The sequence below is a fragment of the Sphaerodactylus townsendi genome, linkage group LG02 (assembly GCF_021028975.2).
Source record: "Sphaerodactylus townsendi isolate TG3544 linkage group LG02, MPM_Stown_v2.3, whole genome shotgun sequence".
NCBI classification, from domain to species: Eukaryota; Metazoa; Chordata; class Lepidosauria; order Squamata; family Sphaerodactylidae; genus Sphaerodactylus; species Sphaerodactylus townsendi.
In genome coordinates, this window is record NC_059426.1 from 85,676,128 (window position 1) to 85,697,684 (window position 21,557).

Consider the following 21,557-nt stretch of genomic DNA (forward strand, 5'->3'; position numbering starts at 1 on the left):
ATTGAGTAGATTGTGTCAACATAAACCTCCCTGGCCTCAAATTAAAGAAGTATAAGTACCATGTACGGAAAACATAGTTTCGTAAGGTTTACTTTCAGCTTCAGCTTTCATTACAGTTGATTCATACATACATACATACATACATACATACATACATACATACATACATACATACATACATACATACATACATACATACATACATACATACAGCAACACACACGCACAGTGCAAAGGGAGAGCAGAGGCATGGCTAGGGAGAATGGAGCCTGGGGCAAAATCTGAGTTTTCCACACCCCCCCCGTCCCCCCATGTGGGTGGCCAGCCACAACAAAGGAATGAATTTTTTTGCCCCAGGTCATCTCAAAGTCATTGTCACATTATAGAAGATGCCCCAACTCACAAATCTGCACACCCAGGGATCCCTAATTTAAACAACATTGAAAGTGATGCTGTTGGGAGGGGGGGAATTCACCCCCAAACAGCATCACTTTCAGTGTTGTTTAAACTAGGGAGCCCAGATTCTCTTTTTAAATCCCCCATGAAGAGAGAATCCACCTCAAAACAGCATCACTTTCAATGTTGTTTAGACTAGAGAGCCCAGATTCTCCTTTTAAATCCACCTTTAAGGGAGAATCTGGGCTTTCTAGTTTAAACAACTTTGAAAATCATGCTATTTGGGGGGGGGGGGATCCACCCCAAAACAGCATCACTTTCAATATTGTTTAAACTAGGAAGCCCAGATTCACCTTAAAGGGAGACTCTGGGCTCCCTAGTTTAAATAAAATTGAAAGTGATGCTGTTTCAGGGTGGGGTGGGGGAATCCACCCTGAAACAGCATCACTTTTAATGTTGCTTAGAGAGCCTTTATTCTCCTTTTAAATCCACCTTACAGGGAGACTCTGGGCTCCCTCGTTTAAACAACAGTGAAAGTGATTCTGTTTTGGGGTGGGGTGGGGTGGGGGAATCCACCCTGAAACAGCATCGCTTTTAATGTTGTTTAGACTAGAGAGCCCAAATTCTGCTTTTAAATCGACCTTAATGGGAGACTCTGGACTCCTTAGTTTAAACAACATTGAAAATGATTCTGTTTCAGGGTAGATCCCCCCCCCCCCCAACAGCATCACTTTCAATGTTGGTTGTTGTGGGTTTTCCGGGCTGCATGGCTGCGGTCTGGTAGATCTTGTTCCTAACGTTTCACCTGCATCCGTGGCTGGCATCTTCAGAGGTGTATCACAGAGAGAAGTCTGTTATACACTGTGTCCAGACTTCTCTTATAACAGACTTCTCTCTGTGAAACACCTGTGAAGATGCCAGCCACAGATGAAGGTGAAACATTAGGGACAAGATCTACTAGACCATGGCCACACAGCCTGTAAAACCCACAACAACCAGTTGAATCCAGCCATGAAAGCCTTCAACAATACTTTCAATGTTTTTTTAAAAAAATCTAAGGAGCCCAGATTCTTCCTTTAAATCCCCACTGAAGTTTGGTTCAGGGGGTCCAAAGTTATGGACCCTCAAAATGGTAGCCCCATTTACTATTAGCTCCAATTGGATGGGAGATGGGGCACCCACTTTGGGGGTCCATAGCTTTGGACCTCCTGAACCAAAATTCACCAAACCTGGTTAGTATCAGCAGGAGACTATCCTGATGCTACCACCTAGGTTTAGTGATGTTTGGTTCAGGGGGTCCAAATTTATGGAGCCTCAAAAAGGTAGCCCCATCTACTATTAGCTCCCATTGGAAACAATGCGAGATGGAGTTCCACATTTGGGGGTTCAAAACGTTGGACCCCCTGAACCAAACTTCACCAAACCTAGATGGTATCAGCAGGGGACTATCCTGATGATGCCATGCATGTTTAGTGAAGTTTGATTCAGGGGGTCCAAAGTTATGGACCCTCAAAAGGGTAGCCCTATCTACTATTAGTTCCCATTGGAAACAATGGGGGATGCCCCCCTTTTGGTGGTCCATAACTTTGGACCCCCTGAACAGTTTTAAATCTGTTTCAGTAAATTTGAAGTAAAGTTGACAGCTCTGTCAGGGAGATTTGGGTGGTGGTGGTTGAGCAGGGCAGAGTTTGGAGAGGAGAGAGAATTCAGCAGGAATGTGATACCACAGAGTGTATTCTCTGGAGCTAACTTTCCTCCAGAAAATTATCTCTGTGGTCTTAAGTTAGTCATAATTCTGAGAGAACTAAAGGCTCTACCTGGAGATTGGCAATCCTATATTAAAATTAAGCAAGAAGCTTTAGTTTACTTTTTTCCCAAGCAAAGTTCCTTTTCAGTAGTTTCAGGTTCACTTAACATGCTTTCCTCCTAATCAAGGCTCAACTTAGCTATGGTTTCTTAGTAACAAAAATGAGGCATGCTGCATACTGAGTTCATGTGAAAACTGAAGATCTTTGAGAAATTAGCACCAATAATTAAGTTGTTTTCCTTAATAAGCAGGAATTTTTTTTTGGCCATCTTATATTTTGTTTGTTTAAAAATGTATAATGGAGGTAAAATTATGCTAATCTAGTTGTGAATTTGGGAATCCATTAAAGAGTCATTACACTGGGATGGAAGAAGGATTTGATATTGCTGAGTACATAATTAATTACTCTTGTCAGAAAGGAAGTAGAAATTATCTCTTCTGTTTCACAGTTTGCTATATCCTGAAAAGTATGGAATGTTACTGTAAAATCCTTTAATACATCTCTAAAAAATACATCTTAGAAAATGGATATTCAAACTTTTTTTTGGTCAAATACAATAACTAGTAGTTCTTTTCTTTGAGAAGACTAATGTCTACCCATTGTATCCCATTTAGGTACACCTGAAAGCCTAGCAGAAAAAGAACGACAGCTCTCCACCATGATCACCCAGCTCATCAGTTTACGGGAGCAGCTTCTGGCTGCTCATGATGAGCAAAAAAAGCTGGCAGCATCACAAATTGAAAAACAAAGACAGCAAATGGACCTTGCTCGCCAACAGCAAGAGCAGGTAGGTGACAAAACAGCGACGTGTGAAAAAAATTGTTTCTGTTACAGTAGCTGGAAATTTCTGATAAGCATTGTCCCTCATGCTACGCTGATATTTGTCAGTTGGGAGCTCGGGTCATGCATATTGCAAAACCATGGTTAGTTTGTGAAGCCAGATTCAGTTCACAGAATATCACAAAGATCCTCCTGTGCCATGACAAATGCTGATTTTATTGCCTTTGCTCTGTAACTTGACAGGATGTAACCAGAGAAAAAGTAAAGTTTATACCAAGATGTTTGCATTCAGAATTTTCACAAAATAGTTAACCATGGTTAACAAAACAATCAAATCCTAGTTTCAGATCTTGACTTCACTAATCCCATCTAATCAAAGTTAGAGGACTGGCCTGTGTTCAAACAATCACAGTGGCTATAAGAGAGCTTGTATGGTGTAGAGAGACAGTGTGGGTTCGTGGTTAAGAGCAGTTTAATCTAGAGGCCAGGGTTTGATTCCCTATTCCTCCACATGAGCGATGGACTCTTATCTGGTGAACCAGTTTTGTTTTCCTGCTCAAATACATGAAGCCTGTTGGGTGACCTTGGGCTAGTCACAGTTCTCTTTGAACTCTCTCAGCCTTACCTATATCACAAGGGGTCTGTTGTGAGGAGAGGAAGGGAAAGGATTTTGTAAGATACTTTGAGATTCCTTACAGGAAAGAAAATTGAGATATAAATCCCACATTTTCTGGTTTGCTTAATTAAACCTTAGTTTTGTACAGTGTCTGAACTGAGCCAGAGATATTCTTTCTGTATACAAATTTTAACTGTACAAATTAACGTAGACTGCTACTTATACTGGAAATTACTATTAAAAATGTAAGAAGAAAATAATGCAATCTCTTTAAAATGTTAGCAAAGAATGGTTTATAACATCTCTTGAAAAACATCTGCATTACTTTTCAAAGTGAACAATACTCTGTTTCAAAATATGCAGTTGTGGTTTCTAGAATTAATTATGGGGCAAGGTTGCATTGAAAGCCAGATTTACCTGGCTAAGAGATTGATGATAGAAAGCTTTAATTCACTATGCACAATATTTGTTGTTTTGTTTCTTCCTGGAGTTCATCGAACCAGTGAGCATTTCCAAAAATCTCCTATTAATTATCTTAGTAATTAATGTTAGATGTTACATGTCAGCATCTGATGGATTATATTAATAGATTCTGACATCTTTGGCAAATCTTAAGGCTTTGTTCTTACAGGTTCAAAAGATGTTAACAGTCTTTCAATAAACTTTGTTAAAGTTATTTGTTCAGTCTGTCTACCCGTTAGCAATTCAGAGGAAAGTAAAACAGAATAGTACCCCTTCCTAAATAGGGGCTAAAGGATAAATAATATTTCAATTTGCCTAGTGTAAAAAATTTAACAACAAAAGATTCCATTAATTCCCTGGGTATTAGTTCCAAATTAATGTGCAGTTTTTCGGAATCTGATGTTATAACTACAATTATCTTTCATTCCAATGTGTTTTATAGGGTATATACAGCAATGTATGCTCTGTTGATTTTAATGGGTTGTGACGTCTGGTATTTTATGTGCTTGAATATTTGCCCACATGTAAGGAATATGGACTCATCCCTAATGGAAAATAACATAAAGGAATACTGTAAAAAATCAGAAGTTAGAATGTCATTTAGCCATCCAGAGATGACACAGTAATTAACTATTGACACTTGTGAATAAGCTAGCACAAATTAATCTTGACACATTTGCAGACGAGTGATATCTTACAGTGAACACTTTGTAATTATATTTCAAAATGAAAATTAAATGACACTTAAAACTAGGTTGTCATGCTCAATGAAGCGAGCATGTAGCTCAACCAATTGGCAAATAAAATTCAGAATCTGAGCCACATGGTGCTTCTGTATCATCTTTTGCCGTGTCAGGCCCTATACATTGAGACTGTGCTATGGTAATTGCACTGTGGTGTTTTGGATGCCTTTTTCGATCACAACACCATCAATATTAGATGCCATGGTAGTACTTCACTGGTTTCCATAAGGAAATGAATATTAATTTGCTTCTATATTGTACTTGGAACTGCAGTGAGCTGTGCACTAGCAAATTGAACTTTAACAAAATCTAAAAACAAAGCTATACAAAACCTTAACCCTTACACAGTATATAGGTGCAAACAACTTAGACAATGTTTGGGCAAATCTCCACATGGACATCACATTGCAGGGACGGATTTCCTCCCTCCATAAGATGTTTTATTTATTTTTTAAATTGCTCTTTCCCCATCCATTACTAGTGGACCCCTCAAGATAGCTTGCAACGGCAATACTCTGCTGTAAGTATAATGCTAAAATTTCAATGATACAGACTTTTAAAGCATAGAAACAATAATATAGTGAAATATTTCATCAAGTCTTGAGGTCACAGTGCAATTGGAGAGAAACTTTCCACTACAGTTTTAAAAGAAAATTGACATTAAGCATCGCCTCTCTAGGGGTTCTTAATCGGAAGGACAGATACGGAAAGAGTCATTCTACCCCTTAATAGTGGATTGGAAGATGCCTTCCTGAAAATAGAAAGAGGAACTCATATGTAGAAAACTAGCACATCAATGATAGATTTTTCTCTGATGAAATTGTTTTCATAAGAACATAAGAGGACATAAGAAAGACCCTGCTGGATCAGACCAGAGTCCATCTAGTCCAGCACTCTGCTACTCGCAGTGGCCCACCAGGTGCCTTTGGGAGCTCACATGCAGGATGTGAAAGCTATGGCCTTCTGCGGCTGTTGCTCCTGATCACCTGGTCTGTTAAGGCATTTGCAATCTCAGATCAAAGAGGATCAAGATTGGTAGCCATAAATTGACTTCTCCTCCATAAATCTGTCCAAGCCCCTTTTAAAGCTATCCAGGTTAGTGGCCATCACCACCTCCTGTGGCAGCATATTCCAAACACCAATCACACATTGTGTGAAGAAGTGTTTCCTTTTATTAGTCCTAATTCTTCCCCCCAGCATTTTCAATGAATGCCCCCTGGTTCTAGTATTGTGAGAAAGAGAGAAAAAATTCTCTCTGTCAACATTTTCTACCCCATGCATAATTTTATAGACTTCAATCATATCCCCCCTCAGACGTCTCCTCTCCAAACTAGTCCCAAATGATGCAGCCTCTCCTCATAAGAAAGGTGCTCCAATCCCCCAATCATCCTCGTTGCCCTTCTCTGCACTTTTTCTATCTCTTCGATATCCTTTTTGAGATGTGGCGACCAGAACTGAACACAGTACTCCAAGTGCGGTCGCACCATGGCTTTATATAAGGGCATGACAATCCTTGCAGTTTTATTATCAACTCCTTTCCTAATTACCCCCAGCAAATCTCGACATGGACATCACATTGCAGGGATGGATTTCCTCCCTCCATATACAGAGATTTCTTTTTTTCCCTAATAATTGTTGGAGCACTCAAACATTCATTTCCTCATGTGCAGTATGAAATTGTCCTGCTCCATCAGGGATAACAGTGTTGTTACATGTATTTTTCTTCTTACCTATTTTGCTTTGGCGGTAGCATAGAAAATTCTATAGGCAAAGGGAGCAAGACCTTGTACCTATAGGTATGTGCTTCTGCAGCACATCAGATGCAAGAGTTATACATTTCTAGTAGGTTGAGAGTTTGTGTTAAAATATACCCAGTGGCATAGCACCAAGGGGGCACAATGCACAGGTATGCACTGGTGTGGGGACCTTCCAAGGCAGAGCAGGGGCGCAGGATGCAGGCATGCCCCGGGCGCAGTTCCCCCTACTTTGAGATTCTCTTGTAATATAGTTTTTAAAAACCTCTATTCCTTCCACTCTCCATGATTTTAACTAGAATTGTCTCAGAATTTTTAATTAAAAAAAGGTTAAGCTGAAACATTGTATATACTTAACTATATATAGTTAAATGCAATGGTAAGTGCAATCTAGTTGGGAAGGAGTGCTGCCGTGGTCAGAGGTGGTGTGAAGGCAGCACTGTGACACTTCCAAAAGGACTTTGGGAAGCACAGAAAGGAGAGAAAAGAAAAACCTCCCACTGCCTGAATCACTTCATAAACCAAACAGGCTTGCAACATACTTTTGGCTTCACCCTCAGGAATGCCCAGGCCTGCCTTCTCCCCATGCTGGCATCTGAATGGATACCAGCTATGCTCTGTGGCAGCCCGGACTTTTGAGTTTCACCACCCTGAAGCTAAGAGGTGGCTGCCCACTGGCACCTTTGCCCCCTCCACCAGCAAAGCTGTCCCTTGTGACATTGGAGGGGGAAAATGTATCAGCACAGCCCTCTTCTGCTCCCTGTGAACATTAGGCCCCCTATCTGGGTTGGGATACTCATATCTTTATTTGGTAAAATGAAAAAACTTCCACTCATGAAACTAAATTACCTTTACTGTTTAATATATTTATAATATTTTTTCTATTTAAAATGTACAAAACATTGTACAATAAAATAAAATAAAATTTAAAATGTACAAAAATGCAGAAGCCGAATGCAAGATAAATTGATTATGAGATAAAATACTATGGCCCCTTCCACACGGGCCATTTAGAATGGTGTGCAGCCAGTAAAAACGCTGGTGTGGGGAAGGTGTTCGCACCGCTGCAGGTGCTGAAGCACAGCAACAGAGGCAAATACATAAGAACATAAGAACAAGCCAGCTGGATCAGACCAAAGTCCATCTAGTCCAGCTCTCTGCTACTTGCAGTGGCCCACCAGGTGCCTTTGGGAGCTCACATGTAGGATGTGAACGCAATGGCCTTCTACAGCTGTTGCTCCCGATCACCTGGTCTGTTAAGGCATTTGCAATCTCAGATCAAAGAGGATCAAGATTGGTAGCCATAAATCGACTTCTCCATAAATCTGTCCAAGCCCCTTTTAAAGCTATCCAGGTTAGTGGCCATCACCACCTCCTGTGGCAGCATATTCCAAACACCAATCACATGTTGCGTGAAGAAGTGTTTCCTTTTATTAGTCCTAATTCTTCCCCCCAGCATTTTCAATGAATGCCCCCTGGTTCTAGTATTGTGAGAAAGAGAGAAAAAATTCTCTCTGTCAACATTTTCTACCCCATGCATAATTTTATAGACTTCAATCATATCCCCCCTCAGCCGCCTCCTCTCCAAACTAAAGAGTCCCAAACGCTGCAGCCTTTCCTCATAGGGAAGGTGCTCCAGTCCCTCAATCATCCTTGTTGCCCTTCTCTGCACTTTTTCTATCTCCTCAATATCCTTTTTGAGATGCGGCGACCAGAACTGGACACAGTACTCCAAGTGCGGTCGCACCACTGCTTTATATAAGGGCATGACAATCTTTGCAGTTTTATTATACTCCAAGTGCGGTCGCACCACTGCTTTATATAAGGGCATGACAATCTTTGCAGTTTTTAATACCCCCTACACCGATCGAACGGCACCAGGTGGAAGGCAGCATTTTCCCCATGCTGCTTTTTTCCACCTCTTACCTCTTCTCGGCTGCTGTCACTCTACAGAGGTCAGGGGACACGCCTCCTGGCTTCTGTTCCTGGAGGTGTTGCCATGGCCACGGGGGGATGTCCCCTGGCTTCTGCTAAACAATGGCAGCCAAGTGAAGGTAAGGGGGGAAAAGTGGCGGGCATCATGCGAGGATGGCCCCACAGGCTTCTGGGGCATTGGGGCCATTCTCAGGACAATGTGTGAATGGCCCCTGAAGGGTGCACCTCACAAGCAGGGGTGCAAGTATGCCAGTGCACCCCCGCTTGCGAGGCCCCTTCGGAAAGGGCCTAAAACAACACAGTCATTCTAGCAAGTCCCACTAGTTTTAAACTTTCATCAGAAGGTGGAAAAAGTATAACAGTCGTGTAAGTTGGGATTCATTAGGCAGCAAATTCTAAATTGCTCATACTGAAAAAATCTTGCTCTGAGTCTGCACCAATTGTTTCTCCAAAAAAGAGAGCGTGGGAGCGGGTTCTCTTGCTGATTCAAAAAAGGGGGAGCATATGTGAGTATTTCTGACAATATAAAGAAGACAATTGTAGTTTAAGTGCTGTGGATTAAGTGCATGAATGTATGTATAACCATACGCTACTCCCTTGTCTTTTAATTGCCTCTGTAGTTCTTAAAGATAGGTTAGTAAATGATGTCTTAAACCTTCCAAGCCTTTACTAACTCCTAGACAAATGAGGTTCAGTGTAACAAAGAAGAAAAATCTTTGAAATTATCATGAGAAATAAGTTGGAATTTATTTTCACTCAATAATATTGAAGTTTCAACATCACTGTTTTAATTTAATGGAAAATTTATTTCTAATAGATTGCAAGACAACAGCAGCAACTTCTGCAACAGCAGCACAAAATCAATCTACTGCAGCAGCAAATTCAGGTCAGTGTGTTTTATTGCTCTCTTCTGATTATTCTTAAATTTTATTTAAACGAAATGAAGCTTTAAAATAAAATTATTTTTTACTGTTCTAGCCCAGTAAAGCTTTCTTCAAGAGAGGTTCTCTGCATTTTGTTTTAAATAATTGTGAAAAATATTTTGGTGGAGACTGTATTTTGTTAATGAACAGGTTTTGTTTTAAAGGACTATGTTAGTTTTAAATCTCCCTATTTAACTGGAAGATAAACAGACATTTTAACTTCCTTGCTACAGAGGAAAAGCAGTGATTCACTTGTTTATGGATTGCTTTATTAAAACTAAGAGAGATCTGGCTTTATATTGAGACAATTATTATGGAAAACATTTGTTAAGGCTTCCATGCAGATACACTGCCATCCAATCCTTTAGAGGGAGCTTTTTTTAAAACAGATTGCTGTTTATCTGCCAAAGATGCTAGTTTTCTTTCTGTATGTGTATGCATGTAAATTCCCACCCACTTCTAGGATTTGGGAGAGAAGCATTTAAAAGGATCCACAGTGTACTCTTAAATATAACTCAAAATATTTTTGTGAAAAGTGTTTCAATTGTTTTTGTTGTTGTTTTCTTTTTAATATATTTCATCAAGGCTATAGCAATTTTATCAGCCCAGGTCAAACAACCATCTTTTAAAAAAGGGAGTTGTGAACATTAAGGAGACAAATGACAGAATCCAACATCCAAGGTTGTTTTAACTATAACCTCAGGTTTACATAACAACAACAAATACAGCAAATTAAACATAGGCCTATATAATTATATTGTTATTAACCATAGAACCAACAGACTGGCTGAGACAAAAGTATTTCTGAGAAATAATTACATCTGATCTGAAAATAGGGATGTGATGGAGACTGACTTCCTGCTTTGTATCAGAGGCATAAATAGTTTGTCTCTACCACGACACCATTGAAAGATGCTTCCAAAATTCAGGCAGCAATTGTAATGCCACATCCAAGTAGGCTCATTCTATAGATTTCCTTTGGAGTTGCTTACATTCATGTAAGGGAGGGTGTGAGAAAGAATTCTAACCCAGATTTCAATTCAGTGAGGCAGGTATTACAGAGGACTGGCACATCTCTAAAGTATAGGCTCTGTGACCGACACACTTGATCTTTGCCAAAAGGCAGAAACCTCATATCATCTCTAGCAAGAATTATTCCCTCATGTCTAGCCTGGTTCTTACTCAGCCAGGGTTTTCCCCTTAAATTTGGGATGAAAATTAAGCTTGGTTGGTAATAACCATAATAAATGTACATCAGATGCAGCATTTAGACCAGGGGTAGGGAACCTGCAGCTCTCCAGATGTTCAGGAACTACAATTCCCATCAGCCTCTGTCAGCATGGCCAATTGGCCATGCTGGTAGGGGCTGATGGGAATTGTAGTTCCTGAACATCTGGGAGTCATGAGGTTCGGTCACCCCTGATTGGGCCCTATGTAAAACCAGTGGAGGGGATTTGTACTAGACAGGAGGAGAATGGAAGACTTGTGATCCTGTAGTCTGATCCTGGTAATTTAACCAAAGAGATGTCCATTATTTCTGCACTGGCTTTTCTGTGTGTACATACAAAGGCATTTGTTGGATCAGGACCAAACACTGTATTAAATTAGAGGCAACATAGGATCTGCGACTCTGTATGAAGTCAGTTTCTTTTTTAGGATCAAATCAACCATTCCATCTGTATTCAAAAGATCCCAGAAGTATTTGTTTCTGTTATGAAAACCTGAAGATTCTCTCTTGGATATAGGATTCAGTTATCTGTCTCCAGATTTTTCACAACATGATAGTAGGCAATTCAGTGAGAGAGAGCACATTTTTTCCCATTCCTCATAGTCACTGGGATGTGGCCCCAACTTTACAGCTGGTCCCTAGTTTAATAAGCTCTGGAGGTTCAAGTTATGTTTGGAACACTTGGTTACATTATGCTTCCTGTGTGCTGTCGTAACTCGGCTCTGCTCCCATAGATTTTGTTTTTCACACTTATGGCATTCAGATAGATGGACATACAAATGAAATGCATTTCATTCTTTAATAATTACATGTTTAAAGTCCTCTTATGAAGGTATGCAAGATCAAGAGTTTTCTATCCTGTGCAGTCTGTTCAGCCCTGAAGTCTTGTCAGTCTGTACTTGATCAATATTTCTCTTGGGATCATTTCAGAGGGATACAGGGTATTTGAACAGTCTCCAATGTAAAAACAATGTTACAGAAAATGATGTATCCTAGCTTAACTACCAGCTTTGAATTTGCAGCATGTTTTTATAGGTGATTTCTCCTTACTTCCTTTGAGTCTGAAATATAAGTATGCTCTCTATCATAATGATAAATGGCAGTTTTTTTACAGGAAGACTTTGGTAGTATAGGAAAGGTGGCGTGGTGAGATAATGGTGTCAGTAATTTGCATAGTCGTCATTACTCCTTGCCAGCATCAAGACTCCTTTACTTCTGACCAGTAAAGTCAAGAACAATTTTCTCCCCTTGGCCTTATGTTGTACAAAGATCACACTGGAAGTGGTTGAGTTTCCTTCTCTCTGCTGTTCATTCATAAAACTAGTTGATTCCTTGTTTACTGCCTTCTATTCTGTTCTTCAAGCAAAGGTTAACAGGCATGTCACTGAGATCAAGTGGCAGTTCCTCTTCCTAGAAACTGCTAAATTGCCTCCAATCCATCTTGTTCTATACATGTCTTTCCTACTGAGTTATAGAGCTTAGCTGCTGCTGAACATTTTGTCATTTCATGCCAATCCAGTTGTTTTAAGAGCCTGTTTAGTGTAAGAGACTTTTGTGGATTGCTTCTCTCTCTTGTGTGCATTGAGAATGCTGATTAAAAGATTTCAGGCAGGTTAAGCCTTTCTCCCCCGTAGCATGTTTGCCAGGATACTGGTGGGCTTTTCATCTTCTTCTGGAGCATCTTGCAAGGAATTGTTTTGGCTGCTCTTGGAGCTGCTGGGCCACTGCCACATCAGGCTTGCAAATGAGTCTCAGAGAGGCTGCAGTAAAGCAGAATGGGTAGCATTATTGAAGACATTTCAACTTTCACTTGTTCATTTTAATTAATTACCTCCACTATCCAAGAGGTTTGGGGTGGGTAATGTTTAGGCATCTTGCACACTAAAAACATGCAATTGTAGTTTTTTAATTGAACTTTTTCCATTTGTAATCCCCCTTCCCTCTTGGTTCCCCTAGGAATGTATTAAACCATGAAACAAGTTTTTCATAGTTTCCTAAAATTGAACTGTTTCTTCAGTGTTTATCATCATTAATGCAATAAAATTCACTGAAATTCATTATATATAAAGAAGTAGAAAGTAGAAAATATTTTAAAAGGCACAAGAATAACCAGCTGCTGACTTCTTAAAGCGCCTCATGAATTAAAAAGTGAAGAGGAAGGAGCAAAATTATCTGCAGCACTTAAGTCATTGTGGCAGGGTATCCACAGTGACTAGAATGTGACTTCACAAACAGGTATTAAACAAAGGCAGGTATGTTGACTGATGTTGCTTACCTTGGACATAATTCAAATGTTTAAGAACACAGAAGGAACTCCTGCACCTCAGAATGTAGAGGATGTGTCATCTAAGAAAGCAAGTAGAGAATCACATTATAAGACCATACAAGAAGTAAACACTTAGGGTAACGATACTATAGCTGTAATGTGATGAGCAACTTTAGGCATGTTCAAGGACATGCATACCATGTCTGATATTTGCATTCTTATTGAAGTGCCAGACTCCCATGTCAAAGTACTTTAGAAATTCTCATGCAAAAGAATTTTTCTCATACAGCACAGGGGAAGAAATAGAATTCTGAAGTTTCTTTGAATTAAATACTGTTTAATACAGGCCAATAATATATTATTTTAACCTAATAGGGCTCTGGATTGAAGCTACATCACTGTTTTTCATTCTCACATTAGAGTTCCTGTGTAAAGGACTGCTGTCAAAAGTCTTTTGATGTACATTTCTTTAGCTTGCAAAAAGTGTAGGTCATTTTTAAACAGTAATAGAAGCAAGTGACTGAGATACTATTGTGAAAACCTTGAATAATTAGCAATGATCTAAAGTTTAGTAAATGATTGAAACATAAAGAAAATAATGTTTGAAATATGCAGAGTTTCTTTTCTCACCTATGTTAAACCGTGTTTCACTTTTAATACAAAGATTTCTATACAGGTGAAACCCACACAGTTGTTCTCTTAGCAGAATTTGAGAATGGTGCTAGTTGTGATTTTTTTTCTTTGTAGCAGGAACTTGTTAATGGCTTACTAAGTTTACCAGTTTCTTAGCCACTTTCTTAATGCTTGTGGAGGTAGTATAGAATATATCCTGCCATTAGGTTGATCCAAGGACAACAGTTATAATGGCATTCTTTTTGAGCTGCTCTCATATAGAAGCATTTTTGGTGACTTACATGATGGATAGGTTCATATTGTTATTTTTTAAAACTTTATTGTGCCTCTCTCCCCCTCATTAGGGCTCCCAAGGCAGGTAACATTTAAAACATACACACTAAAAATGCATCTTAAAAACTAATTGAAACTAAATAAAAATACATAATTAAACTAAAACAATCAAAACCAAGCTAAAACCCAATAAAAGCCACCAAAAAATGTAGGAAGGAGGGTTCACTAAAAAGTCTTCACCTCCTGATGGAAGGAAGATGGCAACAGAGGGGACTAGACAAGTTTCTCCCCTGTTAACCCCAAAATGGATTAAGAAAAGACTTTCACAGTCTTGGAGCTTTGATCAAGAAGTTTTCTCTTGGATTGCCACTTGCCTAACCTCAGAAGGCAATGGCACTCAAACCAGGGTCTCAGAAGATGACTGTAGTGATTGGGTAGGTTTGTAATAGAATAGGTGGTCCATCAGGTATTCTGCTATCAAGCCAAATATGACTTTATGACCAAATATTTCAACATCAGGATCCAGAAGCAAATTAGAAGCCAGGGTAAACTGGCCAAGATTGGGTGATATGATCCCTATAACCCACTCCAGTCATCATCTTGGCTGCATCATTCTTTCATTTCCTTTTCTTTATCCCTTAGAAGTTTCTTGAGGCATTGATCTTGAGCAATAGAATTGTTTAAACCGGTTGCTTAACAAACATAAGGATTGAAATAAATTTTACATGTGGTGCTTTGGATTCCCTATTACCATTAAAAGGTATTACCTCAATGTATTACTGAGAAACTTACTTTGAACAGAACCACTTGGGTGCTGTGTGGGTTTCGGGCTGTATGGCTGATGTTCTAGCAACATTCTCTCTAAGCGTTTTAGCCTCGTCTGGCTGGCTAGCATCTTAGAGAATCCTGATGTTGAAAGGAAATTCAGGTATATATCTGTTTGGAATATCCAGGGTGGGTGGGAAACTTGCTTGTCTGTGAGTAACAAAGGCAACCAGGTCCAATAGTTGAGGCATCCCTAGACCAAGAGTATGAGTAACAATGAAGACTATAGCCTGAGGTACCCTGTAGATAGCAAGGTCACTGGTGGGAGTATCTGAATAGAAGTATCCTGGCCTCTGTTTCTTTTGTCTATGGTCATCCTGTGTTTGTGTGGAGCTGGTTTGACACAGTCTTGACCCTAGTATTTTTCAACACTGGCAGCCAAAGTTCCTGTTCATTTTCATGGATTTCTTCCTTCCTGTTAAAATTGTCCATGTGCTTATGGTTCAATTGCTTCTCTGTGTAGTCTGGCGTGAGTAGCTTTCAAGTGGTCAAATTTCTGTTTTAAATAATATTCTATGTCCAGGTTGGTTTATCCTTGTGTTCTGCTATTACTGATTTTTTCTGGCTGAAATGGTCTGCAGTGCCTAGTGTTCTTTGATGTCTTTACGTGTCTATGCTTCGCGTTTACGGTGGTTTCCTATGTAGACTTGTCCACAGCTGCATGGCAATGGCGATAGACTCCTACAGTAGCTAAAGGATCCCTCTTATCCTTTGCTGAGCGTAGCATCTGTTGAATTTTCTTAGCGGGTCTGTAGATTGTTTGTAGGTTGTGCTTCTTCATCAGTTTTCCTATGCGATCAATGGACCCTTGATGTATGGTAGAGCTTTGCTTAACTACCTCTAGATGGCTCTTTATCTTTGTTCATGTGGCTTGTTCTTGGTCTTGCAGCCCTTCTGATTTCTGTATTAGAGTAACCATTAGCCTGTAGAGCCCTGTTTAGGTGATTCAATTCATCTTGTAGGAGGTGAGGTTCACAGATTCTGTTCTTGTGATGTACCAGTTTTTATGGTGCTCCTTTTTTGCCCTGGATGGTGATTGGAGTTTTGTGTAGATATCTGTCTGTGTGAGTAGGTTTTCTGTATACTGTGTGTCCCAATTGCTGGTTTAGTTTGCGGTGTGCAGTAACATATGAAAAGCCATCAAGATCTCAATTCTGATTCAAATCATCATTCTACCAACAGATAAAGGTAATGCCACGGTTGGCATCATGGAAACAGACCAATACAAAGAAAAAAATCAGACAACTTTTGGACCCACAACATACAAAAGTTAAAACAGGACCCAACCAACAAAATCACCAGGAAAACCAACACCTTGATTAAAAACTCCTCAATTGATCCAATCATTCGCAAATGTCTCTGCAAATCTGAAGCTCACCCTCCGAGACTCTATGGACTCCCAAAATCCCACAGGACTCCCTCACTCCAGACCTGTGTGAGTGCAATTGGATCTCTACATATGATTTATGGTTTGCAGCCACAACTACAAATCATATTGGACTTACACACATTACATTAAGGACTCAACTCACTTCATTGAAAAAAAAGTATTAGCTCAAACTCAACCCAAAGACAACTGATCAGTTTTGATGTGGTGTCACTTATTCCACCAAAAGGTCCCCATAGCGGACACCATGACTACTCATTAACCAGAAATTAAAACATCTAACCCTATTTCTGTATCATTATAGCCTTCCAATTGGGATAATAGATACTATGAACAGAAGATGGGGTATGTGGGTAGCCCTCTTAGCCCCGTAATAGCAAATTTTTATATGCAACATTCAAGAAACACGCCCCGCAAACCGCACCAAAAAAGCCCCCCATATGGTTCCATTATGTGGATGGCATTCACCATTTGGAATACGGAGAAGAAAGAGGAACCCAAACAGTTCCTGGACCATATCAACAAGGAATCCACCCAAACATCCAATTTACTATGGAGAAAAGAAAATGAGAAAACTGCCATTTTTAGATGTTTTTTTAGTCATCCATAAAATAAACCAACAATTGGGACACACAGTATACAGAAAACCTACTCACACAGACAGATATCTACACAAAAGCTCCAATCACCATCCAGGGCAAGAAAGGAGCACCATAAAAACTTTTGGTACATGGCGCAAACAGAATCTGTGAACCTCACCTCCTACAAGATGAATTGAATCACCTAAACGGGGCTCTACAGGCTAATGGTTACTCTAATACAGAAATCAGAAGGGCTGCAAGACCAAAGAACAAGCCACATGAACAAAGATAAAGAAGCCATCTAGAGGGAAGGTGTTCTTACCATACATCAAAGGGAACCACTGATGGCATAGGAAAACTGATGAAGAAGCACAACCTACAAACAATCTACAGACCCACTAAGAAAATTCAACAGATGCTCTACACGTTCAGCAAAGGGATAAGAGGGATCCTTTAGCTTTACAGGGGAAGTCTATCGCATACCATGCAGCTGTGGACAAGTCTACATAGGAACCACCAAGCAGCAGCTTACACTGAACCCAAGTATCAAAGAACACGAAAGGCACTGCAGACTATTTCAGCCAGAAAAAAAATCAGCAATAGCAGAACACATGATAAACCAACCTGGACATAGAATATTATTTGAAAAAACAGAAATTCTGGACCACTCTACAAGAAGCCACTTCACAGTCAGACTACACCCAGAGAAGCCATTGAAATCCACAAACACATGGACAATTTTAACAGGAGGAAGAAACTATGAAAATGAACAGAACTTGGCTGCCAGTGTTGAAAAATACTAGGGTCAAGACTGTGTCAAACCAGCTCCACACAAACACAGGATGACCATAGACAAAAGAAACAAAGGCCAGGATACTTCTATTCAGATGCTCCCACCAGTGACCTTGCTATCTACAGGGTTACTCCCAGGCTATAGTCTTCATTGTTACTCATACTTCTATTCAGATGCCCTCAACTATTGACCTGGTTGCCGCCTTTGTTACTCACAGACAAGGTTTCCCCACCCACCCTGGACACTCCAACAGATATATACTCCACTTGCTTTCTCAACATCAGATCCTCTGAAGATGCCAGCCACAGACGCAGGCGAAACGTCAGGAGAGAATGCTGCTAGAACACGGCCATACAGCCCGGAAACCACACAGCACCCAAAGTATTACCTCAGATAATCCACACCAATCAATTAAAAAGACATAATTTAATGCAGTCTAAGAACCTCATAAAAGGAACGTTCCAATAACATATGTGCTGGATAATCAATTGAACCAGAAGAACACGAATAAGTTATGTTTTATGGTTATAGAACAGTTGATATTTAATCTGGCAAGGAGAAAACCTCTTAAAAGGCATGGGATTGTCAAAAAATAGGTGAATGATAGCAAATATCCTGGAAATAAGCTGCAGAATTGTGAACTAATTGAAATTTCTGGACACTTTACAAGACTGCACCAATCAGTGCACTGCAGTGATCTGATAGAGATTTAACCAGAACGTGCATTTGAATGGCCCGAATCAGCCACTCATTGTGTGGTTTGTCTCCATGTAGTCACAAGCTATTGCCATCCATGTGCACATAGATTGGAAAAATCTACCTAATTGTAACTCAAAGGGTTCCTTATTCATGTAGCTACCTCCCTCCCCTCTCCCTGGTTGACCTCATAGTTATTTCTTTCATGTAGCATTTAGATTTCTGTTTGAATTACTGATGGTATCATTGCACATTGAAAGTTGAATTGTTTTCTGTAAGTGTGTTTTCTTTTAATTGCCACTAGAAGTCATTTCCACAGATAATTTTTTCCTCCAGCTCTAGCAAGTAATGTTCATGCTGTGTAGTTTAATATCAACAAACTTGCATGGTCTCACTTTATTAAAATGAGTGAGCATGACAGTAAACAAAGGGGCAGTAAGATGAAAAATGACAACTGTTTAAATTGTCCTTGAGTACGAATAATTTGTGCTGTACTTAAAACTTAAGAGGCTGAACCAACAAATCCCTCTCCTTATCCATGATTAACTACTGACAATCCAGGTACCTGGTGAGCTGAATAAGGACTATCTCTTTATGTGAAGTGCATGTCTAAAGATCAGGAATAATTACATTCTACATTAGCCTTCATGGCCCTCACAACCTGGTTAATTAATTTTTTTGCTAGGATAATAATAGTTGGAATATATTTGAAGATATGGTTCATCGTTAAGTATCTAATTGACCTCCTCTTTAAGAGCCAGACCCCGCATTTATTGCCTTCTGGAAATGGGTTAAAGCTGCTAGTTATAAGTTTCCTGAAAAGGCACCAGCTAGAATTTAGTTCACATCAGGCTGCAACTGTTGTTACTTAGATCCTCTTTCTTTATTTGTAAACTGCATTTAGCATTAACAGCAAAAAGTGATTATATTTCCACTGTTCTGTCACAGGGGAATATTCTTGCTTACGTCTTTTTGTTATCGATCATGAAATTGATCCCGTTCCAGCTAATTCAAAAAAGGACCAAATAAAGCCATTGAAAGCAATCTGATACTTTTGTTGGCATGGTACATGATTCAAAGAATCCCTCATTAGAAGAAAACAACCTAAAGCTTATAAACAAAGCTAAAAGCCTATGGATAGCCCTCCACTCCCAGCAAGCCCTTAAAATCTATATATCTGATAGGGACATATGCTGCCCCACCACATCTGCTGATATCTAAAATTATGGACTTGGACCATACTGACACTAAACAGATTTTCCTGTAAACTTGAAAGACCCCCCAGGTTTGCATAAAAATTTGAAACTTAAAAACTACATTGGGGGAGGGCTAAATCCCAACAAAGATGGTTGTTTGCACAGTGCAGAGAACACACCTACCTTCTGTGTGATCATTGCATGTTTTCACTGAAACCTGAGAACAATGCCAGGTTTGCTGGCAGCTGTGGCAGAACCCAAGAGCTGTGATGGCCCTGAAGGTGGAGCCACGCCAGACCTGCCAGCAGCTCTCATCAGATGCCAGGAGCTGCACCAAGCCTGGCAGTGGCTGCGCTGGAACCTAGGAGCCAGGCTGGCCCAGGGAGAAGCTGTGCTGGAGACCTGGAGCTGCTGTGGGCGCAGCAAATTTGTGGAGCCCCACAGCACACACTTGTATATTATTATTGTCTTGTGTAAATAATGGGTCACACCTTGAAATTCTCTCCATTTTCACTACTATGTGCTTTAAAAAAGATTAAAATGCAGATTGAATTATTACTTTAATGTGCAATAATAAAAGTGTTTAGTATTGGCCGTTCCTTGATAGAAAAGTTTAGGCAATTGCATTTTTTTTGAGTCCTTGTTTAAAGAGGACAAGGACCAAATGATGTGAAATAATTGGACTGGGTGGGAGCTAGTGGACCCAAGATAGGATGAAAATTAGTCCCTTTTTGCCCTCTTTATCGCCATCTCATAGACTTTCATAAATGTCCTATTAGATTTACACGAAGCCCTGTCATGAAACTTTCTCCAAACTCGCTCTAGGCATCTGAGCTCCTGTTTCATTTGATGTAGCTCCTCAGAATACCAAGGAGCTAGCTGTGAACGGGGGCACAGAAGATGCTGGGGAGAATTACCTTGATGGCATCAGAGACCCTGGAGTTCCAGTCCCTCCCGTGCTCATCGAGAGTGCCAATGGGCTCAGGGTCCCGCAGAGCATTCAGGAAACCAATAGGATCCATAAGTCTCCAAGGGTGGGCATAAATCAGCCCGTCACCTAGACAGGGTTGGCGAGGTAAGTCCATCTGAACTTTCAAGGCATAATGGTTGGACCATGGCACTCTATCCACAGAGCATATGACCATATCAACTCCTGATCCAAAGACCAAATCCAAAGTATGACCAGCCTCATGAGTGGAATAAGAATTAATTAAGGAGAGGCCTAGTGTTGCCATGGATGACAGCCGCTGAACACAAGGCAGTGTCCACATGGACATTGAAATCCCCCAGAACAATAAGTCAGGGGAAGCGCAATGCCCAATCGGCCACCACCTCCAGCAGCTGTGGCAGGCCATCCTGGGTGCACTAGGCAACCGGTACACCTTAAAGACAGCCAACTTCTCCACAGTCTCCCACTCCAGGCCAGCACACTCAATACCGGTGATCCTTGGGACAGGGATAGCCCTGAAAGGAATAGAATCCTGGACAAACAATGCCACACTGCCCCCTCCCCCAGCCCTGTGTTTGTGATTGGTGGACACACGTGAAACCTGGAGGTGAGACCTCGCACAAGGCAACTGTCTCACCATCACACGCCAGGTCCGTTTGCTGAGCTCTGAGATCATCTTGGAGCATTGTCATCTTATTATTGATGGACCTGGCATTGATCAACATCAAGGACGAAGCAGGGAAATCTTTGAGCCCACAGATGTCATCCCTTGGGATAGGTCACAGGTCAGAAGGGAAGTGAGTGTAAACTTCTCACCCACCTTGTATCATACGGCCTCCATCTACCATCATATTTTCCCCATCCCATAAGAACTGGGATCCTTCTCCACAGATGCTGTCTTCATACCCACACCCTTGCCTCCCATTACAAATACCCAGAACAACATTGCCTACAATTTCCAGAGTATTGGTATGATAGAACAACTCAGCCTAGTTATCAAATCCTAATCTATAAATCCCACCCTAAAAGCTAAGCCTAATATAAACTACTCTACCTCATACAAACACTCTGGCAAGAACTACAATTAACCCACTAATTAAACTACAATAATACAACAATAACCAGGAGGAAACAATCAACCTTCTAACCCACCACAACCTAATCTCTCTGATTACATTAATATACTAAAGAGCTAAGAACAAATCAGATGGGATGATCACCACCCCAGACTCTATTCACGGTTACCAGATCTCCCACTGCAGGCCACCAGCACTCACACCACCAGAGGCCCACAGACCGCTGCCACCACTACC

At 40.4% G+C, this 21,557-nt stretch overlaps 1 protein-coding gene across 13 annotated transcripts in view; it reads left to right on the plus strand.

Moving 5' to 3' along the window:
- Positions 1-21,557, plus strand: part of SOX6 (SRY-box transcription factor 6) — a 583,835-nt gene that overhangs the window by 378,752 nt on the left and 183,526 nt on the right. For all 13 annotated transcript variants that reach the window (XM_048485157.1, XM_048485158.1, XM_048485155.1 and 10 more), the window contains 2 exons: positions 2,819-2,991; positions 9,312-9,380. In XM_048485157.1, coding sequence (XP_048341114.1) covers positions 2,819-2,991; positions 9,312-9,380 — 242 coding nt within the window. The remainder of the gene's footprint in view (positions 1-2,818; positions 2,992-9,311; positions 9,381-21,557) is intronic.